This window comes from Chionomys nivalis, chromosome 11 (assembly GCF_950005125.1).
Source record: "Chionomys nivalis chromosome 11, mChiNiv1.1, whole genome shotgun sequence".
In the NCBI taxonomy this organism is placed as follows: Eukaryota; Metazoa; Chordata; class Mammalia; order Rodentia; family Cricetidae; genus Chionomys; species Chionomys nivalis.
Genome location: NC_080096.1, coordinates 9,690,126 through 9,705,923, shown reverse-complemented (window position 1 = coordinate 9,705,923; position 15,798 = coordinate 9,690,126). Strand labels below are relative to the sequence as shown.

Here is a 15,798-nt window from a genome sequence, read left to right as displayed (position 1 = left end):
AAAAGCCAAATGTGTAGAAAAGTTGTTCAAGAGTATTTGTAGTTCATTGAAAAGGGAAGGGTTGGCTGGAGGAAGGAGGACAAAGGAGGGAAGGGAAGGAAGTAGGGGCTGTTGGAAAGACTCAGGAGACCAGGCAAGGCAAGGCAAGCAGCTCCAGAAGTGACGGTAGCTCTAGGTTCCAGCACTGGTCTCGAGGATTATCCCACATCATCGTCAATAGATATTTCTTATTCTGCCAAATCAGGAGGGTAAAAGAGTGCTAGTACCAAGAATGGGAGGACAGCTAAGCCAGAGCTAGGTTTAGAGTGGGGGGGGGGCGCTCTCCAGGACCAGTGCTAATGACTGAGGAAAAGGGTGTCTCATTCTCAACCCAGTTCCAAACATCACCTGTTCCTAGGTCTTCAGCAAAAGAAACCCCAAGCCTACATGAAAGTACTGCACCACAGCCCATGACCTGAGAAATAAGAAATAACACTGTTGCAAGCAAATAGGAATCACCTGGGTACAGGCTGGTGGTCTAACAAGCTGATACTAACACCAAGAGGCAAGCAAGATCAAGCATACAGAGGAAGCCGCTCATAGACCCTGAGAACAGATCATCCGTAAAGGGGACCCACGATAGATTCCACTCAACAAAACATGGAATTCCCCACACTTGGGAGTCTAAGCTGCCAGCCTATGTTCCTTCTTATGCATCCTCTAGCAAACTTCTCCATCAGCCATTTGTTTTGTTCATTAGTTTTACACTGAACAGGAACCCAACCTGATATAATTATGACATGTACAAATCTAATGCAGCCGGAGAGAAAAAAGAATCCCATACTCGTTAATGCTCCATCAATGCATGCCAAGGCCCTACCAATAGAAGATACAAGTACATTCTATCTTTACAAGTATAAGATACAAGTACAGTCTACACTTATGGACTTTATTACTCTTCTTTTGATCTTTTTTTCTAACTTGAACATCTGTTTTACATTTATATTAGTGTGCGCATGCATGTGTGTACACGATGTGTGTGGAAGTCAGAGGACAACTTTTGGGAGCTGGTGCTTTCTTTTCACCATGCAGTTCCAGAGATGGAACTAAAGTTATCCGCATTTCTTCTGCTGAGCCGCCTCTCTGGCCCTCAACCTAAGCTGTTTTGTTGTTGTTGTTTTTATTAAACATATTGAGTTCACTTTAGTGGTTTTTAAATCTTAGAGAAGGATATCTTGGACCCCTTTGAAAACCAGGTAAAACCGAAGGCCCCTCTCCCAAGTTAGTCACACTGGGCATAATCTCATTTTGTGCCCACTAAGGTCTGGGCCTCCTCTTACTGGAGTCAGGTTGTAAGTGCATGCAAGCACTGAGGATCCACAGAAGAACACGTATGTGTTCTCTAACTTCTCAGAACTGTCAGATCCATTTGCTTCCCTAAAACCAAACTTTATCAGTAACTTCTAAGAGAGTAGTTCTTTACATTCTTGCATTTTCCTGACTTCACACCCAGAAAGAGAACAAAGAAATCTGAACTGTTTCCATGGCTGTCTAATGATTTCAGGGAAATGTACCTAAACTTCATCCAAAATGTCCAATGCACTAAAATCTGGTTAAAATGCACAGCAGTTAGGAGTGGTATGAGCAAGGTAAAACAAAGAAAGAAGACAAGCCAATGACAGCCAGTATGTGCGATGTCAAATGCCACGGGTCCTCTGACCTCACTCACTAATTCCACATCTCCAAGGCAAAACCAAAGATTTTTAAAGTTCATGTTTTAAAATGCTGCAACTTGACTTCTTAGAGTTTTGCTGGTAAGCCCAAGGACTAACAGTCTCACACAATGACTCCTCCACTACTATGGAAAAAAACCAAAGATGCACAGCAACCAGCAAGGGAAGACTCATCCTCATCTACAGCTGTTGCTGTTTTGAGACAAGGGGGTCTCTCACTTTGCAGCCTAGGCTGGCTCAGGTGGCATGAGCTGTCACCGCCAGTTCATCTCACCCTGTTTTACAGAGAGGTAAACCAAAGACACAAACATGTAAAGCAGCATTGTTTTTAAAGCAAGGAGTCCATTTGGCCTTCTAATTCCAAGGCTATGTACACTATTCTTATTGCAAAACAGTCCAAGCTTCACACATTTAACACCTGAGGTACAGAAGTTTGTAATTTTCCCTTCCCCCTCCACCTAACACACACACATAAAAAACACAAACACACACTTTGGACTCAATTTGAAACAGGGTAAACTATGCTACTACAACTATTATATATACATATTATGTATATGAATAAGGTAATATACTACTACTATCTTAGCATAGTTTATATTTATCTTTAATTCCTGAATTTACAGTTTGATGCGATTGTAACTGCAAATAGATAACGAAGTTAAAACATTCAAATTCCACCTTGTCAAACATACTTATAACTCAAATAACAAGGAAAAGATACTTCCTGTGATAGTTCATGCAGCCACTGGTAAAATTCCTAATGATGAGTACACATAGAATTTTGGGTTCTTAGAAAGTCAATCAACTGCAGCTAATGACAGCCTGATCCTCCTTTATGTGGTCTAGATGTGGGTGCCATTGTGAACTGCACAATCTAGTCTGTGGAAACAGAACAAGAGGCTGATCCATATTAGAGAAATCACAAGAAAAACTGACCACCAAGGCACCCACAGTACAAACCTGTCCATGTAGGGAGAGTCTCCACACTACCCCCAGCCCTGTCAGCACTTAACATCCTCACGGCAAAGAACCAGAGGAGCAGAGTGAAACCCTCATTCTTCGAGACTTTGGACTTAGCTTTTAGCAGTCAGTCACTCTATCCCACAGTAATCCCAAGATTAAAAATATAAACAGCCACCAGGCCCAGAAAGGCATATTCTACACCTCAAACTGGCAAGAAAATGAAAGCCAAACCTGAGAAGTCAAACAGTAAAAACAAAAGGCCCAGAAATTGAATTGTTGTTCATCCTCAACTGTTCAACTACAACTTCCAACAACACCTGTAATACTGTTCGTTCTTAGATCTAAACGCAGGCAAACAAACCAGTTTGCCTTCATTTTGTGTGGCATGTGATGTCAAGAAACCCACATAAGACTGCAGTTCAAGAGGTGGGATTATAAACACGGGAGGAAAGAGTTTCCTTTTAACCAAAGCAGAGACAATCCTCTGCTTAACATGGAGCTCATTCATTAAATGTGAAACTGGTCTTGGTCAAGCCAACACCGTAGAACCAGTAGCACCAACTTGAAAATGTCCAAAGAATCATGTAAGCAAAGACTCCATCTCATTTCAGAAACCAGAGAATTTTTATATATCACACTTAAACAATATCATTGTTTTATCATAAAATTTCTTACCTCTGAAATTATATTTCTGTACATTCAAAACAAATGTTGTAGTATGCTGAGACATGTAAGACAGCTATCCATCAGCTGGTGAATAAAATTTCCATCAAGTACTTTGAAGCCAGAGCAGCAGCACACACCTTTAACCCCAGCACTGTGGGGGGATAAAGAGGATTTCAAGCTCAAGGCCAGTATGGGATACACTGTGAGCCAAAAGATCTTTTGAAATTTCCAGATTATAACCAGATTCAGAAATAGTAAACAGCTACAATCACTGCTTCAGAGTCCTCAGAGTTCTCTATGTTCTCCTAGGGCTTAACACACTTAACACTGTAGTAAAAACATTCCCTCAGATTTTCTGAAGTAGAGAAAGGAAAGGTTTACGGTATTTGGAACCTGAATGCAAATATTAAGCTAAAGCTCTACTCTGCCCATCAGGCATGTTTGCCACTGGGTCAGATGTTAGCTACCCAACTCTATAGGGGCGACTGAATATTCTCAGCCAAAGTTCCCCAACTCACATTTATCACATTGTATTCCAAATTAAAGATGGGGAAAAAAAAGACTCTCCTGTGTGGCAGGCCACGATGTAAGAAAGCAGTAGCCCAGCGGTATGGTAGAAGATTTCAGTGTGTCTAGTCCTGATCTGAGTCCACACTCCAGTGCTCCAATCAAACAAAACACTATGCATACAGACACACGTACAAAAGGAATTACATTTTTTTTAAATTACTGGAGAATGGTGTGCACTGTCATTTCAACATTGGGAGATGGGGTAGAAAGAACTGGAGTTCAAGGCCAGCATGAATCAACAGGAAGATCATCTTCAAAAACAAATTGAATCTACTGTGGAATAAACACAATAAAGAAATGAACTTCAGCACACCTTAAGAAAATTCAATTACCACTGCAGTTCATCCAGGCCTAATGGCACATGCCTATAATCCCAGCACTTGGGAGGTGAGGCAGATCAGAAGTTTAAAATCCAGTCTAGGTTACATGAGAAGTCCAGAAGAGGGAAGGCAAAGAGAGAGAAAAGAAAGAGAAAGGGGGTCATGTCCGGGAGAGGTTGGGGCAACTCTTCCTACTAAGTCCCCTTTCCTGCCTTTCCTAGAGAATGAGTCAAGCAGCTAGGACAGGAACGGCTGGGCTGCAATCAGCAAACCAGACCTCTGGAGATGCCACTTCAAATAGCTCACACTTGTTCCAAAAAGCCAAAGCGAAATACAAGAGAATGCCCTTCACAAATAAACATTGAAACAAAACACAGAGAAAACCAGAACACTTAACCTCATCCTAAGACAGGGAAGGAAACTAGCAAGCATCGCTTCCTTCTACTTCAGCCACACAACATCAGAGCTGCACTAAATGAGTTTCTAGATTTAGTTTTCAGACTATTAAAGCAAGCTGATGATCCTTAAACTTCAACCTAAGGAAACTTAAAGTACATATTATCAGTGGAAGGGGGACAAGACCTCCAGAGTGTTGCAGAAGGATACTAAACATGGTTCTTCCTTGAACTGGTCAGTAACAGGAGGACAAAATGAGCGTCCCAGTCTGTTCCCCTCTGCCAACTCTATCCAAGAGGCAAGTAAATGGACTGGACAGCAGGGTCTTACTCTGCTCTTGTGACTTCACGACTGATGCCAAGATAATACAAAATACTTAAAAATCGCATGCTGGCAAACATGCCAATAGAGGCAATCTGGAAATAGTCTTTACAGGTTAATTTTGGACACTCAAAAGAACGAAGCTAGTTCGACTCATAACCTCTCAGAGCTGAGATAACTCTGCCATGAGCTCTCATTCTAACTTTGCTTTCTACACCAAAGACGTTAAGTCAAGCACTGTCTTCTCATCTGGATTTGTACAGATAATAAGTAGCCCAGTTCACTCTGGCTAATCAGCAAAGTCAACTGTTCACCATGAGCCTTTCCTATTCAGAAATGCTGAGGGTGAAAAGTGGGCTTAGGCAAGACAGAGCCACAAACAGCATAGGCACATCAGTTTCTTCAGTAAGAATAAAGATCCCTTTTTTTCAGGGTTACTGGTAATAACGCATATGCAGCACCAAGCACAGAGCTAGAAAATAATAGTAACATGCTGTCACCGTCAGTACAAGTGATGCATCATATGGCATGGTATGGAAATGAGTGTCAAATCCTGACATATGTCTGTATCAAAATTCACCTAATAAGTTAATTCAGCAGGAACGTTTGCAAAGGATCAAATCTGTTTGGTCAGAACAACAAAAACAGCTGCTTTCAATATTATCCTTTTTACTTAAGAGTAAGCACAAACTTACTTCTGTACTACAAGCTCCCCTAAATTATTAATGTTAATAAAAATCAAACTCTGAACCTGTTTCTGGCAGCATGGGCTACACATAGGGAATCCAGTACCAGGCCAGGAAACTTGAAACACAGCTCTGCACAGTCTTCACTCAAAGACATGCCTATTGGTGGCCAACACCCAAAGTGTGTTCTCTTCTCACTCAGTCAATTCCTGCCTTCTTTATTTTTATTTGTATGTATGTTTATTAAGACAGGGTCTCTATGTAGTCCTGGCGGTCCTGGAACTCTGTAGGCAAGGCTGGCCTCGAACTCAGAGATTCATCATCAGTCTCTGCCTCCAGAGAGTGCTGGATTAAGGGCATACACTACTACAGCTCGCTCTTGCTCTTCTTAGAAGCAACTTCAAATATCTAACCACACCCTCCTTTCTGCCATGCTCAGGAACACTGAGTTCACATATCTAAACACCACCTGTGTACTGGAATGAGAAACTGCCTAGGAAAAAAGCACAACTAGTTTTAAAACCAATTTAAAAATCAGTTATTTAAGCAAAGTACCTAGTCTTCATACTGGAGGTTTTAACATTCAGATTATAATCAGATTTTTAAAAAACTAAACTAATTTAAGCTCGTTATAAGATCTTTCTTATTTTATCTTCTAGAAAATGCAATTATAATCAACCCCCTTTTCTCTATTAGACAAGTCACACCTTAGAATTTACCTATAGACAAATCACAGCACACAGCACAGCTCCTAATATATTCAATCAGATGTCTCAAATAGTTTTTTTTTTTTGGTTTTTTCGAGACAGGGTTTCTCTGTGGTTTTGGAGCCTGTCCTGGAACTAGCTCTTGTAGACCAGGCTGGTCTCGAACTCACAGAGATCCGCCTGCCTCTGCATCCCAAGTGCTGGGATTAAAGGCGTGCGCCACCACCGCCCGGCTCAAATAGTTTTTGATATATTAAGATTCTGGGTTGGAGAGCGAGATGGCTCAGCAGGTAAAGGCATTTGCTCCCAAGCCTGACAACCTGAGTTCAATAGCCTGACTCCTCTACAAAGTATTCTAGCCTCCAACCCTATTTCTCCTCCTGGGATGTGCACACACACACACACACAAAACATAAAGAAAATGTACTTGTGAAGAACAGTTCAGAGAAGTCTGGTTATTCCACACAATTGTAAACAAGGTTATATATAACTAAGAATCAAAGGCACAGAAACAAACAGTTTTCAATATTTGTACTAAATCTGGAGTATCTCAGTAATGGCACAAGTAGAATTAGAAAAAGGTAACAGAAGTTTTCTGCCTCCTGGTGGAAAGCTCAACTGAAACCATACTGAGCATTCAGACACAGACACAGCCAACAGCAGCAAAGGTGGGCAAGACATATATACTGCTCAAGCAAAGGTATCTCAGGTAGATGGACGGCAGCCAGGGCTTCAGGAGACACAGATGTGTAAGACCCACCATATACAAGACAGCCCACTGAGCCCAACATGACAAGCCTGAAGCCCTAAGCACACGGAGGAACACTGCCTCTGGCTCCCTGAAGTCCTGCTCCACAGCTGTAAACAGGTGAGGGCCCAGTTAAGTCTATGAACATAATAAAAACTGTCTATAAGGCACTAGGAGGTTCAGGATTTAACCACCATAAGGCACCACAGCCAGAGCTGACACTCAGCTCCAAAGGAATCAATCTGAAACAGAGCTGCCAATTGCTAGCAGGGACCAAGAGATCACTTCATAGAAGCCCATGTGTTCTCTGCTTTTATAACATGTACTCGTGAACACTAACTTCAAATCCTTTTTACTGCTGCCCATTTCATTTACAATAGCATGGACACCTCCCCACCCCACACCCCAATCCCTGCTCAAGCTGATATCCATCAGCAAAGTAATCTCAAACAAGTCCATAACTCTTGCCTGAGAAATTCCCATTCTTCACCTGGAGCTAGGACAGAGCATTCTGGTAGGGTACTCAGGAGTCTGCAAGTCTGTTCAGGAGGCTGGGTACCACCATCACACCCTTCCTTCTGCACATTTCCTACATGCCTCACAATGTCCTTCACAGGGAAAACTCAGGCCTTGTTCTTTCTCCAGACCCTTCCTGTGGAGATCAGGAAGCGCCAAAGGGCAGCCTCTGCTGAGCTGTATCAAGTCCACACACCAGGGCTAGCTTGCACTTGGTTGCAATCATGGGATACCAAGAACCTCACAGAGCTGGCATCTATCTAGCCATCTCCTGAATTCCCCCAACCAACCCACACAGTGCCTGGCAAGAAAGAGGCCAATACAGCCATGTCTAGAGCTGTGTTCCTCAATTCAAGAAATTCTCACATGGGCCTCTATGTAGGCACAAGCTTCCCTTGACCATATGCTGCTCCTCTGCCTACGGAGCCGCAGTACCCAGAGCTTCACGTCACTTAGGACACAGGTGCTGGAAGGCCCTGACAACAGTTGTGTCACACTGCACCCACTTCTTATCCACACTGACGTACTAGGCCTTGCTCATCAATAGCCAATGGTCTGTCACTCTCTCATCTCTCATCACACCCCTATCTGGACTGAGTCTCTGCATATGGAGCTTTTCAGCTTTCCTGACCTAACCTAACCTGAGCTGTTCAGCATCTCTGGAGAAAGAATGTCGGATATGTTTGATTTCAAAACACTTGAGTATTCTTCATTATACCAAGAGTTTTCATTTGAATAATTCTATGTGGAGACAGATGAAGCCATTCCTTAACACCGACCATAATTTAAATTTGGTAGTTGAAAGTCACCTAGATACTAGATGACGTTATCAACTGGAGGACCGAATCTCCTGACATTAAGGACACATCCAGTGCAGCCTGCTGTGGCTGTAGGATGTAGCCCTCTTCGCCATCCGTCTCTGAGGTCCCATCCAAGGGACTTCTTGCTGCTATGAATAACTCTTCTGTGCTAACTTGCTGGGACAGTGAGGTCAGTGGGTTACAGAGGCCTTTAGTAAGGGCTAAAGGGGAGCGAGGCAGGGCCTAGTGAGGATAACAGGGAAGAATCCAGTACTTATGGCTAGTTTCTCTTAGGTGGTCACAACATCCACTTGCTGAAGAAGTCCTCACCAAGAAACCCACACCAGGATGTGGCACTTGCAGTTTCCAAGTGTCTTCAAGCTTCAGAAAGCATTCCCCCTCTCGTTAACCCACTTGTTCTTCTCAGCGACCAAAAGGATAGGGCAGACACCTAGGTGTCTCACCTTTCCCATTCCTTCCACCAAGCCCATCTGGGTAATGCTCCTGTTGCTCCTTCAGGCAGGGCTTGACACACACTGCTTGCTTATTAACGCTACAAGACCCTGAGTTTCATCTCCTGCACTACTAAATAAGCCAGGGAAAGGTTCAACAACAGTCATTACTTAAGGCTAGCAAACTGTTTCATTTCTCAGTCATGGATAGGGGACAGAAATCATGAAAGTGGTAAAAATTCTAAACATGGCTTTTGTTCTATTACATTACAGATTATACATTTCATAGTAAAACAGCCAGAGACAGCCAACACTTTCCCTCCCACTTTCTACCTGAAAGCTATGAAGCTATCCCAACTAAGGCATTTCTGACATTCAACCTTACAGAGGCTGCTCAGGCATGTATGCAATTGAGCAGAAACACAGAACTGAGAACTTAAAACATTCCAGTTTTAAAAAAAAAAAGTGACCATGGGGGAAATTGCAAGCTCCTTGGCCAGGGACAATATGAACTATCTTCTTAAAGCATTGTGTACTGTTATTTCTTTATACACTGAGTATTTACTGGGGGCCAACCACCTGCCAGCTAGCCAAGCGCTGATCACTGCCTTTCTGATGCACCCTCTTCCCAAGTCTAGGTGGCAAGCACCAGAGAATGACTGCTGCCTTTGTGTTCACCGAGGAACAGCACAGAGCAAAGCCTAACACACATTAGTGTCAGAAAGAAGGAAAGCATGGGCAGGGTTGCCAGTCTGTGATAGACATGGGAACCAGGGCTTTCCTTACCCAACACACCCAACAGTCCTATGATCCACCAACAATCTGATGAGTTCTGAAAGGGTCCTCCTGCAATGCACAGATGTGGGCACAGCAGCTGTCATACAAAGGAGCTGGGGTCCAGAACTGTGAAGAATCCAGTCATTTGTTTCAACGGTACGAGGTTTTGCCCAACGTCACTCTACCAGTCAGCTGTACGTCCCAAACAAATAAGCAACATTGCCCCAGAATCAATTTACTCTGATTCTGACACCCCTGCCAAAGAAGCTATTATTTAAATGCCTAAAGTCATACTGAGTTAACAATAAAAAGTTCTGCCTTCAGGTCTTCCGAGCTGTGAAGTAGAAAGGTTTGATTCGCTGCTCTCAGGTCACATTCAGCAAACAGGCCTCTTCTGAAGTAAGCCGCCCACAGCAGAGTGGCTGTGTGTGCTGAGCATGAATCTCGCTCACGTCTTTTAATTAAAGCTCAAGAACAACTCAGTGAGCTGTCTGCTGTCCAGACTCCTTATCAAAACAATAATGGGCCGGGTGGTGGTGGTGCACGCCTTTAATCCCAGCACTCGGGAGAGGCAGGTGATCTCTGGGAGTTCGAGGCCAGCCTGATCTACAAGAGCTAGTTCCGGGACAGGCACCAAAGCTACAGAGAAACCCTGTCTCGAAAAACAAAAACAAAAACAAAAAACCAAAATAACAATAATGGGGCAGTAAGAAATACGGACTACTAAACAATATAAAAACCAGCAATCTAGCTGGGCGGTGGCGGCGCACGCCTTTAATCCCAGCACTCGGGAGGCAGAGGCAGGCGGATCTCTGTGAGTTCGAGACCAGCCTGGTCTACAAGAGCTAGTTCCGGGACAAGCTCCAAAACCACAGAGAAACCCTGTCTTGAAAAACCAAAAAAAAAAAAAAACAAAAAAAAACAAACCCCAGCAATCTAGCCATGAAATGTGTACGTCTGTGAACTAACTGAACAGGAACAGTAAGAAATAACTAAAGGAAAGGAATGATGAAACGGGGTCTGATCACACACCCAAGTTTACCACAAAGCAAAGTGAGAATGCCATCAAATTACAGACTTGATTAAATGTCGGAATTAAGTTTAGTGGCACAGTAAAAAATCCCCAGGTCCTCTAATTTTTGAACTCCATACAAGTTATAGTTTATCTAAGAAGGCTGGTAACATGACTGTTGTTTACAAACAAAATGTACACTAAGTAGAGAAATAAGTTAAATAATGAAGAGACAAAATGTTAAGCCTTGGCCCAACGAAATCTCAACACACATTTAAACACTTGGCGGAGGGCTGGAATTTTCTAGACTTTTATCATCTGACCCAGAATCAAAGTATTTAATGACCTAAAGCAGCAAGTACATCACCGTCAATAGAAAAACGTAGCCAGTAAGCGGCCTACCAGCCACCCTCTTACACTCTGCTGAGAAATAGGAAGAATGCGAAATTGAAAAGTCACAATGAGCTCATCAAATATTGCTTGAGAGTTTTCCAAAACCACGTTTATGCTTTTATTTATAGCCTCACTCCCACACATACTTTGCAATGTTCTGGGAAAAGGACGAGCTTGTTCGGATTTAAAAAATTTACTAAGATCTAAGGGAAGAACAAAACACACAGAAAAAAACCTAACAAACAACAATTACAAAAACGAGACCCAAAGTTCTTGTTTTAGTAAAAACGACTGTACCGTGCCTTGGCCTGTTTTCAAACTAGGCTCAGTAAGAGTCCCAAATTCGCGTTAAAGTTTTTCATAAAAAATTTCAGCGACGTATCTGCATGCCAGCTGGAAATATGATACAGCCATCCAAACTATTTTCCTACCCACAAATTATCCCCTCCCTTTTTATAAGTGTGACTACATTCTACCTTCTGTTCAAAACATCGTTTATCGCCAAACTGTAAAAACTGAAGTCACAGCAAGCCTCCTTAACTTCCACAAAGCCCAACGCATCCTGTGCGGCAGCTCACCGCCGTCGGCCCCCGGTGCACCCCATCTTTGTCTCTCCCAGGTCCGTGTCTCCCTTCCCGTCTCCTCTGCTGCGTCCTGCGCTGTCAGCGGAGCCGGAAGGCGCGGGCGGCCCTCCCTCGCAGCGCGACGGGCCCGATTCCGGGAGCAGGGCCGGGCCCGCACTCGGCGGCCGCACGCGCACTTCCCGCCGCGCGGGCGCTCGGGCACAAGTTCGCAAACAGCCCGAGTGTGCCGAGATCGCCGTGATTCAGCAGCGGGCCGGGCGGGGACGGCGGGCCCAGCCCGGAAAAGGTCACCGCGACGCCATGGGCGACGCCCGGCCTTCAGCCCGTGTGCCCGCGCGGGTGCGGCCCGGGCCCAGCGGCGGTGGCGATTCCTACCTCTGCGGCTCTTAGGAGAGCTCCGCTTGCTCCGGGCGCTGGCTCGCTCTTCCTCAATCGCAGCTGCTATCTCGGGGTTGTCTTCCCCATTGTACCAGACCAGCAGCTCCTCGCCAGGCGCGATTGGCTGCAGGATAGACGAGACAAGATGCGAACCAATCAGAGAGGCGGTTGTTGGCGGGGGCGGCGCGGCGACCGCAAACAGCTGTCGGGAAGGCGCCGCCGCCGCGGGCGCGCACGGAGAGGAGGAGGGGTCAGGGAGCGCGCAGGGAGGAGGCGGGCCCTCGGGCGCGCGCCCGCGTAGGAGGCGGAGCCGAGGCCCGGGCTAGCAGAAAACTCTTTGGCTGGCAGGGCCAAAGCAAGACACTCAGGGCAAACAGGAGTACCTGGTAGCTTGTCATGAAGGCTCGCAGGAGTGCGTGTACCGGCTGATCTGGGACTAGTGCTCAGCCTCCACCACTAGACTCTTACAGCTAGCTCCAAGTCTCATGCCACCCACACAAGAGAAAAAATAAAATACGGGACCATTTTGCCCATGAAATTCGAGTGGATGAGAAATTGAGTCACTAAGAAGCAAATAGCATAGAAAGGAGTTAGCACCAAAGGTTCTAATTCCAAGCACAAGTTAAGCAGGAACGCTCTGCACCTTAATCATGCATGCAACCGCTATTTATAATAACAGAAGCGCTGAGCTCAGGCAGAGCCCAACCTAGCATCCTCAAAGCAGTCACCTACTAGCTCAGGCCTGTGAAAACATTTCTACTTACAGAATGCCTAAGAATACCTCCTAGGCATTATGCTCCTAAAACATTCACCCTTTCACAGTCGCTCCCACACCATCATACAACTACATCTAAAATCTACTGAAGAAATATTTAGAGAAGAGAAGTGAGTCCTGAGCAGGGCAGTGGTGATGCAAGCCTTTAATCCCAGCAAGCGGATCTCTCTGCTTTTGAGGCCAGCCTGTTCTACAGAGCTAGTTCCAGGTCAGCCTCCAAAGCTACAGAGAAACCCTGTGTCTCAAGAAAATAAAGTGTGTGTGTGTGGGGGGGGGGTACTAAGCAGAATCAGGGAGGTGGCTTAGAGTTTTCATTCACTCTTGGGGACCCTATCTGCTCAGAAAGCTGAAGTAAAAAGCCCATCTCCAACCCACATGCTGACACAGATGATCCAAGGAAGATAACTGAAAGGGAATGTCTGGCAAAAGTAGGGCCAGTGGAAAGAGGGATCATAATAATCCGTATAGCGATCATCAACACGGATTGACCCAGACTAGACTCCCCAGAGGACCAAAGGGTAATAGATGAAAGTCGGAAAAGTTCCTTAACATTTGCCTCCTGTCAAAATCCTCTCTCCCCAAACGGCTACGAGTCACAAAGGGAGGAAATGTCTCTCCAATGAGTCAGCCAACCAGCACCTGCCTCCTGAGAGCATGCACAGAGAACAGGTCACTTCTGAGGTGCCCAGGAGGCACACGTGGGATCTAACCAGAAGTCCAAATTGAGTCTCCTCAGCACTAAAATGTTATCAAACAGTCTAAGAGTGATGGCTATTTTTGGTTGTAAACTTGACTAACTGGTGAAGCACAAATAATAAAAACTCAGAGTCAGAAATCGGGGTTCAACCTGAAGATCCAAAAAGCAAAATAGCCAGCCACTGACTCTTACCTCAACCTCGATCCTGCCTCCTGGAATTTCAGAATAAGACTGCACCTGAGAGTCTTATATTCCTACCTATGACTGGGAGTAAAGGTGTGCACCACCTGATTTCTATGTCAACTAGGGTGGCTACAGGATTAAAGGTGTATGTTCCCATAACATGGTCTGTAAGGCTGACCAGTAAGACTGTTTTACTCTCTGATCTTCAGGCAGTCTTTACTTATTTATTAAGTAATTTAAATTTATTTATTAAAATACATTTGAAATGCCATGACAATCTGAAATGAACTATAATCCAGATATGGAGGGCACATTTTTGATCTGGATCTTGAGGCGGGATGACACAAGCTTGTGAACCGGATCTTGAGGCAGGAAGACACAAGCCTGTGATCCGGATCTTGAGCAGGAAGACACAAGCTTTTGATCTGGATCTTGAGCTGGAAGACACAAGTGTTTGATCTGGATCTTGAGGCGGGATGACACACTCCTTTAATCCAGATCTTGAGGTGGGAAGACACACCTTTAATCTGAGCCACAACTTCTGCTGCTTGCCCATCCATTCCTTCACTGCATTAGAGCCTACTTCTTTGGGAGTCCAGCATCGACAGAAGACCTGATGAGACACCCAGCCTCATAGGACTGAGCAACTTATTAAAATACAATTGGACTTTCCATTCACAGCTAGCCATTGTTGGACTGAGCCTGTAAGTCAGTCCAATAAATTCATACATACACACACACACACACACACACACAAGAGAGAGATTCATTTCGTACATTGTATGGCTCTAGACAACCCTGACTAATACACCAAGCCTAAGAGTCAAATGAGAGCCAAAATTCTTTTCCTACAAAGACATGATTGCAACAACAGATACACTCTTGGCTGAGTGGACAGATCAGTTAATACAATATTGCCTAGGTGCTGGCTTCCTGATATGCCAGTGTACAGTGGCTATGTAAGAATTTGATGTAGAGCCGGGCGGTGGTGGCACACGCCTTTAATCCCAGCACTTGGGAGGCAGAGGCAGGCAGATCTCTGTGAGTTTGAGGCCAGCCTGGTCTACAAGAGCTAGTTCCAGGACAGGAACCAAAAGCTACGGAGAAACCCTGTCTCGAAAAATCAAAAAAAAAAAAAAAAAAAGTTTGATGTAGTGGCATTTCAATTGTATTTTAATAAACAAGTTTACCTGGGAATCGGGAGAGTAAAATCAGCCACACTGGTCAGCCTTACAGCCAGGCAGTGGTAACACACACCTTTAATCCCAGTAGCCACACTAGTTGCCATAGAAACTTGGCAGTGCGTGCCTTTATTTCCAGAACTAGAGAGGATTATAAAATGGGAGAAAACAGCTGGATGGTGATGGTGGCGCACGCCTTTAATCCCAGCACTCGGGAGGCAGAGGCAGGCCGACCTCTCTGAGTTCGAAACCAGTCTGGTCTACAAAAGCTAGTTCCAGGACAGGCTCCAAAGCCACAGAGAAACCCTGCCTCGAAAAACCAAAAAAAAAAAAAAAAAAAAATTCAAACTGTTTTTAGAGCATATAAATTTTAGCTCATTTCTCTTTTATGCAATGTATTTATGAAATGGTATTAAATGCTACTTGAAATAATTAGGATTCTAGAAAATATAAAAGCAAATCTTTAAAGTAAAAGGGAAAGAGTGAGGACAAATGTATACTTACCATGATCTTCAGTCAGCCACCACGAAACATTCGGGCCTCCAAAGACAAGAGCACCTGTCCCTAGCTCCTGTCTCCCTTTTCATTGATCTGTGGGTGTCAGCAGAGCTACCTGTACTTCACGATGGATGAGCTAAACATCTGCACAGGGCTGGATGTCAAGCTCAGTGCCCTGGGTTTGAACCCAACACCAACAGATGGAGAGGGTGAGAATCAGTACAAACTCCTTATATAGAAGGACACTCATGTCCACTCAAGTTAAAAATACAACTTAGAATCCGTGTACTGCAAATCAAACTAAAAAAATTTTTAAAAAAACAACTTAAACATTGATAGACAAGAAGTATTGAAGAGAAACCTGGTTTGTTCAGTACACACAGCTTTCAACACCGTCAGTGACTGAGATAGGGCTACATGCTAAGAGACATTCTCTTACAAAAGAGAAAAATAATATTTT

At 44.3% G+C, this 15,798-nt stretch overlaps 1 protein-coding gene across 6 annotated transcripts in view; it reads right to left on the bottom strand.

The window, feature by feature from the left end:
• The window catches only part of Prdm2 (PR/SET domain 2), a 106,066-nt gene that overhangs the window by 37,277 nt on the left and 52,991 nt on the right, over positions 1-15,798 (bottom strand). For 5 of the 6 annotated variants that reach the window (XM_057783619.1, XM_057783620.1, XM_057783621.1 and 2 more), the window contains one exon: positions 12,002-12,128. In XM_057783619.1, coding sequence (XP_057639602.1) covers positions 12,002-12,128 — 127 coding nt within the window. Of the gene's footprint in view, positions 1-11,518; positions 11,645-12,001; positions 12,129-15,798 lie in introns of those variants that run through there. The other variant, XM_057783624.1, reaches the window with a different exon arrangement.